Source organism: Bos indicus x Bos taurus, chromosome 17, assembly GCF_003369695.1.
Source record: "Bos indicus x Bos taurus breed Angus x Brahman F1 hybrid chromosome 17, Bos_hybrid_MaternalHap_v2.0, whole genome shotgun sequence".
Classification (NCBI taxonomy): domain Eukaryota; kingdom Metazoa; phylum Chordata; class Mammalia; order Artiodactyla; family Bovidae; genus Bos; species Bos indicus x Bos taurus.
This window is the reverse complement of record NC_040092.1, coordinates 28,711,385-28,723,825: the sequence shown is the minus strand read 5'-3', so window position 1 is coordinate 28,723,825 and position 12,441 is coordinate 28,711,385. Positions and strand designations below refer to the sequence as shown.

The following is a 12,441-nucleotide window of genomic DNA, read 5'->3' as shown; positions in this document are numbered from 1 at the left end:
ACTATTTCTTTGCACTGATCACTGAGGAAGGCTTTCTTATCTCTCCTTGCTATTCTTTGGAACTCTGCATTCAGATGGGTATATCTTTCCTTTTCTCCTTTGCCTTTAGCTTCTCTTCTTTTCTCAGCTATCTGTAAGGCCTTCTCAGACAACCATTTTTCCTTTCTGTATGTCTTTTTCTTGCATTTCTTCCAAGTTGACCATTTTATTGGCATATAGTTACTTGTAGTGGTCTCTTGTGAGCCTTTCTATTTCTGTAGTGTTTGTTGTAATTTCATTTCCGAGTTTATTGATTTGGGCCCTCTCCCCTTTTTTCTTGATGAGTCTGGCTAAAAGTTTGTCAGTTTTGTCTCTTCAAAAAACCAATTTTTAGTTTCATTGATCTTTTCCTTTTTTTTTTCTTCCCTTATCTCTATTTCAAGTACTTCTCTTCTGATCTGTATGATTTCTTCCTACTAACTTTGGATTTTGTTTTTCTTTTTTTAGTTGCTTCACATGTAAGGTTGGCTTGTTTATTGGAGATTTTTCTTGTTTTCTGAAGTAAGCTTGTATCACTATAAACTTCTCTCTTAGAACTGCTTTTGCTGCATCCCGTAGGTTTGGGGTCATCATGTTTTTATTTTCATTTGGCTCTATGTATTTTTTTTTTATTTCCTCCTTGATTTGTTCAGTGGTCCATTAAATCACTGGCATATTATAGCCTCCATGTGCTTGTATTTTTTGCATTTTTTTTTCTTGCAGTTGATTTCTTCAACCATGTTGTGGTTGCAAAAGATGCTTGATATGATTTCAGTTTTCTTAAAATTATGTAGGCTTGTTTTGCAGTGATCTGGAGAATGTTCCACATGCTCTTGAAAAGATTGTATATTCTGCTGATTTTGAGTGTAATGTTCTCTATGTTTATATTAACCAGTTTAGTCTAATGTGTTCTTTAAGGCCAGTGTTTCCTTACTGATTCTTTAGTCTACATGATCTGTCCATTGATGTAAGTGGGGTGTTAAAGTCCCCTATTTTATGTGTTTGTGTGTGTGTGTGTAATATATAAAACCAGTGGCCCAGCAGTAAAGAATCCACCTGCAATGCAGGAGACACAGGAGATGGCAAGTTCAAACCCTGGGTCAGGAAGATCCTCTGGAGAACGAAATGGCAACCCACTCCAGTATTCTTGTCTAAAGAATCCAGTGAACAGAGGAGCATGGTGGGCTACAGTCCATAGGGTTGCAAAGAGTCAGATATGACTGAAGTGACTGAACACAGCAGCACAGCACATTACTGTGTTACTGTCAGTTTCTCCCTTCATGTCTGTTAACATTTGCATTATACATTGAGGTGCTATGTTAGGTGCACATTTTTACAATTATTATATCTTCTTCTTGGATTCATCCCTTAATTATTATATAGTGCCCTCTTTTGTGACACAGAAGTTCTGGATTTGTTTCTGTAGGTCTCCTTTTTCCTGTCTTTTGTTCTCTTCTCTTGTGATTTGATGACTCTCTTTAATGTTAGGCTTGTATCCCTTTTTCTTTTCTGGTGTGTATATCTATTACAGATGTTTTGATTTGTGGTTACCATGAGGTCTTTGTATAGCAATCTGTATATATAAGTGATTAAGTTGCTCATCTTTTTAATTTCAAATGCATTTTTTAAAGCCTGCATTTGTGTTCTCCTCCCCTCACAATTACTGTTGTTACCATATTTTACATCTATTTTATGATCCCTTAACTGCTTATTGATAAATGATTTTAAGCTTTGTCTTTTAACCTTACCAGCTTTATGTGTGGATTACCAGCTTTACTGTGTGTTTGCCTTTACTGGTGGACTTTCTCGTTTCTTAATTTTCTTTTTCACCTTGAGACATTCCTTTGTCATTTGTTGTAAAGCTGGTTTGGTGGTGCTGAATTCTTTTAGGTTTTCTTTAGTCTTTAAAGTTTTTGATTTCTGTCAAATCTGAACAAGATTCCTTGGTAGGCAGAGTATTCTTGATTGTAGATTTTTCCCTTTCATCACTCTCAAAGTGTGTGATGTGCTGTTTACAGTCAGGTTTCTTATTTTCTGGTGGTATTTTGAATTTTTAAAAGAGTATGTTTATGCTTTCTTGTCATCTTAGAAGACTTTGGGACAGAAATCCATCTTGATTTAAAATCCAGATATCACGACTTCTCTAGTGGTCCATTGGTTAAGAATCTGCCTGCTAATGTAGGAGATAGGGGTTCGATCCCCAATCTGGGAAGATCCCTCATGCCATGGGGTAACTGAGCCCATGCAGCTACAGAGCCTACACTCCAGAGCCTGCGAGCCACAACTACTTAAGCCTGCTTGCTCTAGAGCCTGCATGCCACAACTACCAAAAGCCCATGCCCTAGAGCCTGTGCTTTGCAACAGGAGAAGCCACCTCACTGAGCAGCTTGTGCACTGTAGCAAGCGAAAGGCCACGCACAGCGACAAAGATCTAGAGCAGTCAAAAATAAAAATAAATAAATAAAATTAATTTTTAAAATATCTGGATATCTTTCTGCAACCTAAATTAAGTTATATCACTTCCATCCTGTAAAAGCTCTAATGGCTAATTGTCAGCAGTGATAAGGTGTGGTAACCACATCTGCCTTGCTCCCACTGTGGCCTGCAGTCCAGTCACTACAATGTACCCTGTGACCTTGTCTGACTGAACTGTTTATACTGTGTTACCCCTAGCAGTTTGGGTCCCCATTTTGGATCTGCTGTCACTCAGAATGCTTTTGTACCCCCTTTTCTCTGGAAACCACTACTAATTTCCTAAAACTTTATTTCATGTATCATCTCTTCAATAGAGACTGATATGACCATAGATGGAGTGCTGGGCTCCCTCTCTGACCCATGTCATGCCCTCACTGGCCTTTCTGCCTCAACTCTTAAAGCAGCTTGCTTTATTTATAAGTGTACATATTTGTGTATGTCTACAACCTAAGAAGTTTTTGAGGATATTGTTTTATTATCTTTCTTTTGTCACTGCCTCTTCTGGTGCCAAATTTGACATTCAATGAAAACTTTGTTGGTGGTTTGGAAAATTTAAAGTCATGTATTTCAGCTCTCATGTAAATGAGAGGATGAAAGAATGCATAATTGCCTTTTATCTCACAAAAGAGAGTGCAAAAGTTGGGACCCAATAGACATTCTGTAACTTGCCATGATAAGAATGATGTGTTTAAGCTCTGGTACTTGTTTCCTACATCACCTGGTGATTCCTGCTTCTGATTCACTAGGATTGTGCTCTTACAGGGGTCATTCTCATTTGAAGATTTATCTGTGGACTTCACCCAGAAGGAATGGCAGCTACTGGACCCCCATCAGAAGGACTTATACAAGGATGTCATGTTGGAGAATTATAGCAGTCTCGTGTCACTAGGTAAGAAAAGCTACCCAGGATTTCCCTGGCAGTCCAGCAGTTAGAACTCTGTGCTTCTACTTCAGGGGTCCTGGGTTCAATCCCTGGTCAGGGAATTACAATCCTGAGAGCTTTGTGGCATGGCCAAAAAAAGAAAAACTTCCCAGAAGACCTCATATTGTATCTAGTACCTTGCTTGTTCTTCTTTAGTTTCTGAGAGTTCTGGGACTTGCAAAATTTTTAATGATTTGGACCTAAATTTTAGAGATCAAAGTTCTTGGACTATGACAGTCCCAGGGAAAGTATTTGAACCTCACTTTCCAATAATGAAGTCTTAATTTCATTGTGCCGCCTCTGAAGCTAATAGTAATAGTTGTAGTTAGGCTCCTGAGGCTTCGCCAACAAAGGTCTATATTGTCAAAGCTATGGTTTTTCTAGTTTTCATATATAGATGTGAGTGAGAGTTGGACTATAAAGAAGGCTGAGTGTTTAAAAATTGATGCTTTTGAACTGTGGTGTTGGAGAATACTCTTGAGAGTCACTTGAACTGCAAGAGGATCAAACTAGTCAATCCTAAAGGAAATCAATCCTGAATATTCATTGGAAGGACCGATGCTGAAACTGAAGCTCCAATACTTTGGCCACCTAATGTGAAGAGTCAACTCATTAGAAAAGACCTTGATTCTGGGAAAGATTGAATATGGTTGGATGGCATCACTGACTCAGTGGACATGAGTTTGAGCAAGCTCTGGGAGATGGTGAAGGACAGGGAAGCCTGGCATACTGCAGTCCATGGGGTCACAAAGAGTCGGACATGACTGAGTGACTGAACAACAACAAAGCTCCTGAGGCATGTAATTTACCGAATTTCACATATTGTTCTTATATTGACTCAATTGTAAGAGCAATCCTGTGTGGCAGATGTGTTGCACTCTTTTTTTTTTTTTTCTTTTTTTTTTTCTAATGAGGAAATTGAGACAAAGAAAAAAGTTAAGTATTTTTCCCAAGGCCTGACAGCTAGGAAATGAGCCTGAATTTGAACCAGAGCAGACCAACTACAGAGACTCTGAAGGGTTTATGGTTTTGGACTTGAGTTATAGAAATCAAAGATTCTTAGACCATATTATCCACTGGGAAGACTGTTACCATTCCTCTGAGGATTGTTTACTTTGTTGGTATTCATGTGGGTGGCTTCACTGGGTCAACTAATTCCAAACCTTGCTCCTTCTTCAGAGGCCTCAAAGGCCATGCAGTAGGGGCCAAGGTCTTTGTGATTTTCCCTGAACAGGGTATGAAGTTATGAAACCTGGTGTCATCCTTAAATTGGAGCAAGGAGAAGACCCATGGACAGGAGATGGAGAAATTCCAAGTTCAGGCTCAATAGGTGAGTGTATGAAGACCAGACAGAGGAGAGAAGGTGGAAGTCATTCTCAGCAGGGTGGTGGTTGGCATCCTTGAAATGTGCCTTAGAGGGCTCTGTTCAAAATCTCAAACCCTTAGCGGTGATTCAGGACAGTTAACATGAGCTACTGAAGTGAATCACATTACATGTGGCTTCTTTGCTCGTAGCTTGAAGTGAAATGTTTCCAGCTGGTTTGGCCCATGACGTTATTCCCAGTCTTTCACATCTGGGACTTTGACTTCTTGTTAGGTATTCTGTCTCCTGATGTGGTTAATCTCCTTTTGTCCTCCCTTCTCTCTGTGGTCAAAGACACCTGTGCTTGACCATCAGGGCTTTATTTTTCCTCGCTTTGGGTGTCTCTGATGTGAAACCCTCTCTGTTCAGCCTTATTATGTCAGAAAGTGGATTATCATTCCTCCCAAACTGTTGGTCCACTTCTCCCCTAGTTGGTCAAGTTCTGTTGTGCTTTTTCTGTAGCTTAGACATGGAGTATATGGAATTACCTCTTTTCTACCTTTTTTTTTTTACTAAGTTTTTTACCTTTGGAAAACATCTTTTGAAAGACTTCTCTATTCCCACTTAAAACTAAGGCTAGTCTGAACTTCCCAAATTACTAGCTAGTGTAGATCCCAGTTCTCACCTTCTTTTGTGAGTTACGTGGCACCACCAAGCATCCAGCACTGCTCTGATCAGCTGGGCCCTCCTCCTCGTTTCCTATTGTGTGACACTGACTTAATTCAAGGTGCCTCAAAAGCAGACCCTGAGATACTTAGTGGGACTGTGATCTCCACAGTGTTAGTGGGAGAAGGGGAAGTGAGATGGGGTGAGAGAGGAATGCATGAACAGTGTGCTTCTGGGAACCCTCTGAGGAACCAGAAAGCTAGTACCACACTCTGCCTCCTGTCCCTCAGTGACTGAGTATTGCCCCAGGGAATATTAGGGCTCCAGAGTATCTGGCATCCCTGCACATGGCCCCAAAATGCACTTGCAGCCCATCTCTCCATCTCATGGTGGAGCGATGTGGGCACGCTGGTTGGGCCCCACAATTGGCCTGAGCTGCAGTGTCCTCTGAGTGTGGCTGAAGGGGGGCAGATGACACTGAGGACCTGTGGAGTGAGCCCATGTAGCCTGTTCAGCAGTTACTCCCTTTGCTCCAAGTTGGTGGTCAGTTTCATTTAAACTTAATCTACTGTCTGCTTTCTGTTCTTGTTTACAGTGTTTAAAGTGTTTTTCAATACCTAGAGGTTAGACATTGCAGTCATACTAGGAAACTAAACATTAAAAGGCATTAGTTCCCTCAAATAGCATTTCTAGGTTTTTATTCAATAAACACGACTATGGAAAGACTTATGGGATTTTTTTTTTCCTTCATAGATCAAGTCTTTCAAGTAAATGGTCACATGACTTGGCACAAGGATAACAAGAAGTTTAAAAATATGAAACAAGATCATGAATGTGATGCACTTGGAAAAAAGTTTAATCTGAGCATGAACTTTATTCCTTTAAGGAAATCAAACAAAGAAGGTGACATAGATGGATTAATTTTAAAACATCATTTAGATTTTCTTATTCCGAAAGCAAACTATGGAAGAATGGAACCAGCTGACTTAAACATATTTGATAAATTATTTCTCCATACCAAGACTGAGGAAACTGATACTTGGTTAAAATACTATGCATGTGATAAAGTTAGCTATAAGAAGTCACAGATCATCATATATCACAGAAGTCGTTCAGGGGAGAAGCTCTATGAATGCAGTGAATGTAGGAAACGCTTCAGTAAGAAATCAAGTCTCATTAAACATCAGAGCAGACATATAAGAGAAATAGCCTATGGCTGTGGTAAATGTGGCAAGACTTTCCCCCAGAAGTCACAGTTTATTACACATCATAGAACTCATACGGGAGAGAAACCTTACAATTGTAGCCAGTGTGGGAAAGCCTTCTCCCAAAAGTCACAGCTGACATCCCATCAGAGGACACATACAGGAGAGAAACCATATGAATGTGGTGAGTGTGGGAAAGCCTTCTCCCGGAAGTCACATCTCATATCACATTGGAGGACACACACAGGAGAGAAGCCCTATGGATGCACTGAATGTGGGAGGGCCTTTAGTGAAAAGTCAAATCTCATCAATCATCAAAGGATTCATACAGGAGAGAAACCTTTTGAATGCAGAGAATGTGGAAAAGCCTTCAGCAGGAAGTCACAGCTTGTCACACATCACAGGACCCACACAGGAACAAAACCCTATGGATGTAGCGATTGTAGAAAAGCCTTCTTTGAGAAATCAGAGCTAATTAGACATCAAACAATTCATACTGGAGAGAAACCCTATGAATGCAGTGAATGTGGGAAAGCCTTCAGAGAGAGGTCTAGTCTTATTAACCATCAGAGAACCCATACAGGAGAGAAGCCTCATGGATGCATCCAGTGTGGGAAAGCCTTTTCCCAGAAATCTCACCTCTTATCACATCAGATGACACACACAGGAGAGAAACCCTTTGTATGCACTAAGTGTGGGAAGGCTTTCAGTAGGAAATCCCAGCTTGTCAGGCATCAGAGAACTCATACAGGTGAAAAACCCTACGAGTGCAGTGAATGTGGGAAAGCTTTCAGTGAAAAATTAAGCCTCACTAATCACCAGAGAATTCATACAGGAGAAAAACCGTATGTGTGCAGTGAGTGTGGGAAAGCCTTTTGTCAGAAGTCACATCTCATATCACATCAGAGGACACACACAGGAGAGAAACCCTATGAATGCAGTGAATGTGGGAAAGCCTTTGGTGAAAAGTCAAGCCTTGCAACACATCAGAGAACCCATACAGGAGAAAAACCTTATGCATGCAGGGACTGTGAAAAAGCCTTCTCCCAGAAGTCACAGCTCAATACTCACCAGAGAATTCATACAGGAGAGAAACCATATGGATGCAGTCTTTGTCAAAAAGCTTTCTTTGAAAAATCAGAACTAATTAGACATCAGAGAACTCATACAGGAGAAAAACCTTATGAATGCAGTGAATGTAGGAAAGCCTTCAGGGAGAGGTCAAGTCTCATAAATCATCAGAGGACACATACAGGAGAGAAACCCTTTGAATGCAACGACTGTGGCAAAGCCTTCTCTAGGAAGTCACACCTCATACCACATCAGAGGACACACACGGGAGAGAGACCCTACAGTTGCAGTGAATGTAGAAAGGCCTTCTCTCAGAAGTCACAGCTTGTTAATCATCAGAGAATCCATACAGGAGAGAAACCTTTTCAATGCAGTGAATGTGGGAAAGCCTTCTCCCAAAAGTCACAGCTCATTAATCATCGGAGAACTCATACAGTAAAGAAATCCTAAGAATGGTGTTAATGTTAGTCTTTGACAGAGATCTTCATCAGTTATGGTAAATCTTTCAGATAATAGTTACATCACTTTATATGTCTGAATACACTTTTAAGTTAGGAACTCTAAATAGGTTATGTCAGGGAAGCTTTCAGCAGACTAATGTGTTTATTATATTAGACTCCTTAGAGGGAGAATGACCCTATGAATTGCAGTGGATTTCAGAAAGCTTTCAAACTGTCATCAAACCTTTTACAGTAGAAAATTAACAGTACAAAAGAATACTGTGACTATCAGAAAGCTTTCCAGAGATCAAATTTCATTAGCCATTGGAAAAATTACCACTGAAAATGAACCCTATTCCAGTGAGTTAAGGAAAACTTCATGAATACAGCAAGTGAGGTGATATTTTCATCAAGAAATAACAGCTCATTGTACATAAGAAGATGCCCTCAGGAATGAATTCTTTGAAAATACTAAATATAGGACAATCTTCGGCAAGTAACCCCACCATATTGTGTCCTGTGGGTGTACCTAACAGTTTAAAGACATTAGAAATACATGCCCCTTGAAATAATGCTATAATAGAAAGCCATGCACTCTTTATAGACATGGGTACCAAAAATAACTGGTTCTAAATTATATTAAGGCTCAAGTATGAAGTTTCTAAAAACGTCAATAAATTGAGTCTTTGGAATACAAAATTTCTCCATGGTATATAATTATGGCTTATTTTCCTGTGTCACAGGTTGTGTTTTGTATTTTGGAATTACAGATGGTAATGTAATTGGGAGCATGAGATGTACATGCCTTGTAGTGCCTCTGATGTCTATCAAGACATACTATGTGCCACTGGTTTTTCTATTTTAATAATACTATAAAAATGGTAACTCATAGGACATGTCTTACTGCTCAGTAAGTAGCATGTAATATCAACACATTTCCTTATGATTTGTTAGTTTATAAAAGGCTCTATTGTTGTCAGTGACCTTTCTCTTTAGTAGCAAAAGCCAACATTATATAAAGTCTTTTGGATCCTAGACTCTGAGAAACAGTTTATATAAAACCTTGTTAATAAGTATTCTAGTGTAGAACTGCAGAATGGTACGAGTGAATTGTGAGGAGTGAGCACTGTGGCTCTGCACTCCTGCTCAGTGGCATTAACTTGGAGCAGAATGCCCTCCTTGTGTAACGAGGTACCTCCATGCATCCAGTGTGTGTATCTTAAGTGTTATGTCACCCAAGAACAACTTGTATTTTAATTTACTGTGATGAATTGTCATGAATATTGTGTGCTGCTATTATGTTTTTGGTGTTTTCTAAAATATCCTGTAAAAATTAGATGAAGAAACTAGTTATTTGAGAGTCACTATCCAGAGAATATAAAGGACAGAAGATTTTGTGGTGAGAACCATATTTTTTATGTATCCCAGGAAGCCTATTTTGCCTTCCTGCAGATTTCTGTGATTACCAGACAGGTATCAGAAAACAAGCTTTTTATTATTTCATCATTGGAAATATTTGTGTTTCACTTGCCTTTCAACTGTCATATCATGCACAAGAGAAAGTTCCCATGTGTGCTTACCATTTTATAAGGGTGTTCCTTCTGGAAATGCATGACCCATGCCTACGTCTATTTAGACTTTTGTAGTAATTTCTCTATAATGTTGTTCGACAAAATCAACTATGTTTTTTGTATGATGGTGAAAATCAGAAAAGTCTAGTCTAGTTTCCACACTTGGAAAAATCAGGTCTTCTCTCATGTGCAAGTCGTTTTAACAGTGTGGTGTTTGGTAACTTTGATTCTAGCAGCATTTTTTTCTTTACCTACAATTTTACATCATTGTTGTAAAATTGGAATATTAAATAAATGAGGGTAATTTCATGAACTATTGTACCAGAATTTCAACAAAATCCTATTTCCCAAATTTTTATTCATACATAAATGTATGGACTTTTCTCACTAATACCTTAAGGTCATTTTACCAGGTTGGTGAAACAGACCTATGTAAAAGAACAAGTAGTTACAGTGTGGTGTTTTACTTTGTGGGTTGTTGTTGTTGTTTTCCATTTTTTCTTTTCCATCTATCCTGGGTCTCTTTCCTCAGCCCAGTGATTGACTTGTTGGGTCTTGGATTGGGCCCAGGAGTCTGTTGTCTAAAAACTTCCAAGTTTTTCTCACTCCTGTTCTAGATTATTTTTGAACTATTAAGCAGTTAATCGTAGAACTTCCTTTATGAGATGATGAAACTTCACTGGCCTTTTGATTGAATCCCAAGGGCGAATGTGATTCCTAAGGGTCTGATGTCAGTCATCCCGTGCCAGGGCTGATGCTGGCAGCAGGGCTTTTGTTTATCAAAATACCTGATGTTCCACATCCCAAGTGTGTGGTGTAGAACTCACCTGGCATTTTGTCTTCTGAAGGGCCACAAGAGGCCTCTGATTCTGAAATTAGAGATTCTTAGTGTTACATTTTTAAGACACCTTGGTAAACCACAAAAATATGTTTCTCCTCACTGATTCTACTACAAATGCTGCATCAAGAAGAAAGCCAATTTTAAAGTTAGGCTGGATTTACCTATGGTTTTGTGAAGCTCAATAATTGAGAGGAGGAGCATCTCTTTCCCTTTCCTCTTTCACCACCCAGGTTCCTCCCCTGGTGTGGAAACAATCCTGCAGGGCATACTTTCTATTATATTCCTTACACTAAGTACTGGATCTTCTGGAGGTCCTATCTATGAATTCTGAGACCTATACCAGGATTGCCTTGTGTTCAGTTTTTCTTTGTGGGCTTTGATATTTTCAGACACCATTATCTGTATGGGTCTATATGTTCCTGATATTTTGATTTCCTTTGACATTTTGATCACATGTATAACCCTGAGATGAAATGAACCCAAAGAATACCAGACATATCTACCAATATCTGCATTACATAGCAAAGTATACATCCATAGATATTTGAACTCTACACTCAAGATCTCAGTCATTTGGTCATTTACTCCAGTATGTGCCCAGATTGTCAATTTCATTGAGTTTGTTAGCCTACAAACATAATACCAACAAGTTTTCAGATGCTGAGCACCTAGTGCTGGCCTGCATGCCAGTTAACTAATTCATCCATGACTTTTGCAGCTGTATGCATATTTTTTGCCCTTTTCATCCTTTCAGTCCATTTTTTGCACTTATATATATACTAGTTATTTTAAGATGCAATTCTGACTATACACTCTTGTATTGAAATACCATATGGCTAATTGTAGACTTGGCTTCCCAAGTGGCTGAGCAGTAAAGAATCCACCTGCCAATGCAGGAGACACAGGAGACATGGCTTTGGTCCCTGGATCAGGAAGATCCACCTGGAGAAGGAATGGCAACCCACTCCAGTATTCTTACCTGGCAAATCCCATGGACAGAGGATCCTGGTGGGCTACAGTCCATGAGGTTGCAAAGAGTTGGACATGACTGAGCACATGTGTGTGCATGCACACACACACACACACACACACACACACACACACACACACACAAATTGTGGACTTAAGCTGTAATATCCTCATGGTATATGAGGACTTTTATACAAAACCATACCTGTTCATAATTTCTGAATACTTTATCTTTCCTCTTACAGTTTTGGTTTTGTTTTGTTTTTGCGTTCTTAAACTATTTGAGAGTTCTACAATCTCTCATTTTACACTTTTGTGTGTGTGTGCTTTTTTGTCGATCTACTGCCACTGAAATGCCTTTGTTCCTTGTTAAATACCTATTCAACCTATGTGAACCTGTACATGTATTTCACTGGTGATAAAATCGTTGCATGTTTTATCTTTCCCATTAGGAAGCTTCTGGAAAGCTAGGACTCTCTTGTTTGTCTATATAATTTTAACAACTGAAGCTTTGGTACATAAATGTGAGTGGTGTCAGTGGCTGTGTTCTCTACCACATGAGGAGGCATAGCTGCAATGAGAGAAGTGTGAAGCCACCATGGAAGCCAAGTCATGAGCATCCTGGCTGGGTTCCAGGATCTGGTTCTTGTCTTGAAGTCTGGGTTCATCTCTGCCATTTTCCTGCCTGGACTTATTGGATTTTTTTCTGTGAGATATCCCAAATATCCTTATAATAAATCCCCATGTTTGTTTCAGCTGGTTCAAGTTGTGTTCATTATTACAACCCAAGTGCTGCTCCTCACTGACAGCAAGATCAGACTGTATCATAAGTTGGGGCCTCTGGAAGCAGATACTGAGGTGTGCCGGGGTCCAGCCCCGGTTGGATCCAGGGATTCCCTCAGGATGACGGCGTTGGCGATTAAGGTATAGCAAAGGCTGAGAGATTTATTAGATGCTCAA

General features: G+C 39.6%; 1 protein-coding gene across 6 annotated transcripts in view; it reads left to right on the top strand.

The window, feature by feature from the left end:
- Positions 1-12,236, top strand: part of LOC113907654 (zinc finger protein 26) — a 70,845-nt gene extending 58,609 nt beyond the window's left edge. For 4 of the 6 annotated variants that reach the window (XM_027567177.1, XM_027567179.1, XM_027567180.1 and 1 more), the window contains 3 exons: positions 3,256-3,382; positions 4,650-4,745; positions 6,138-12,236. In XM_027567177.1, the coding sequence (XP_027422978.1) occupies positions 3,256-3,382; positions 4,650-4,745; positions 6,138-8,110 (2,196 nt within the window). In that variant the 3' untranslated portion in view covers positions 8,111-12,236. Of the gene's footprint in view, positions 1-3,255; positions 3,383-4,594; positions 4,746-6,137 lie in introns of all 6 variants that reach the window. The other 2 variants (XM_027567181.1, XM_027567186.1) reach the window with 2 other exon arrangements.
- Positions 12,237-12,441: the final 205 nt, after the last annotated feature.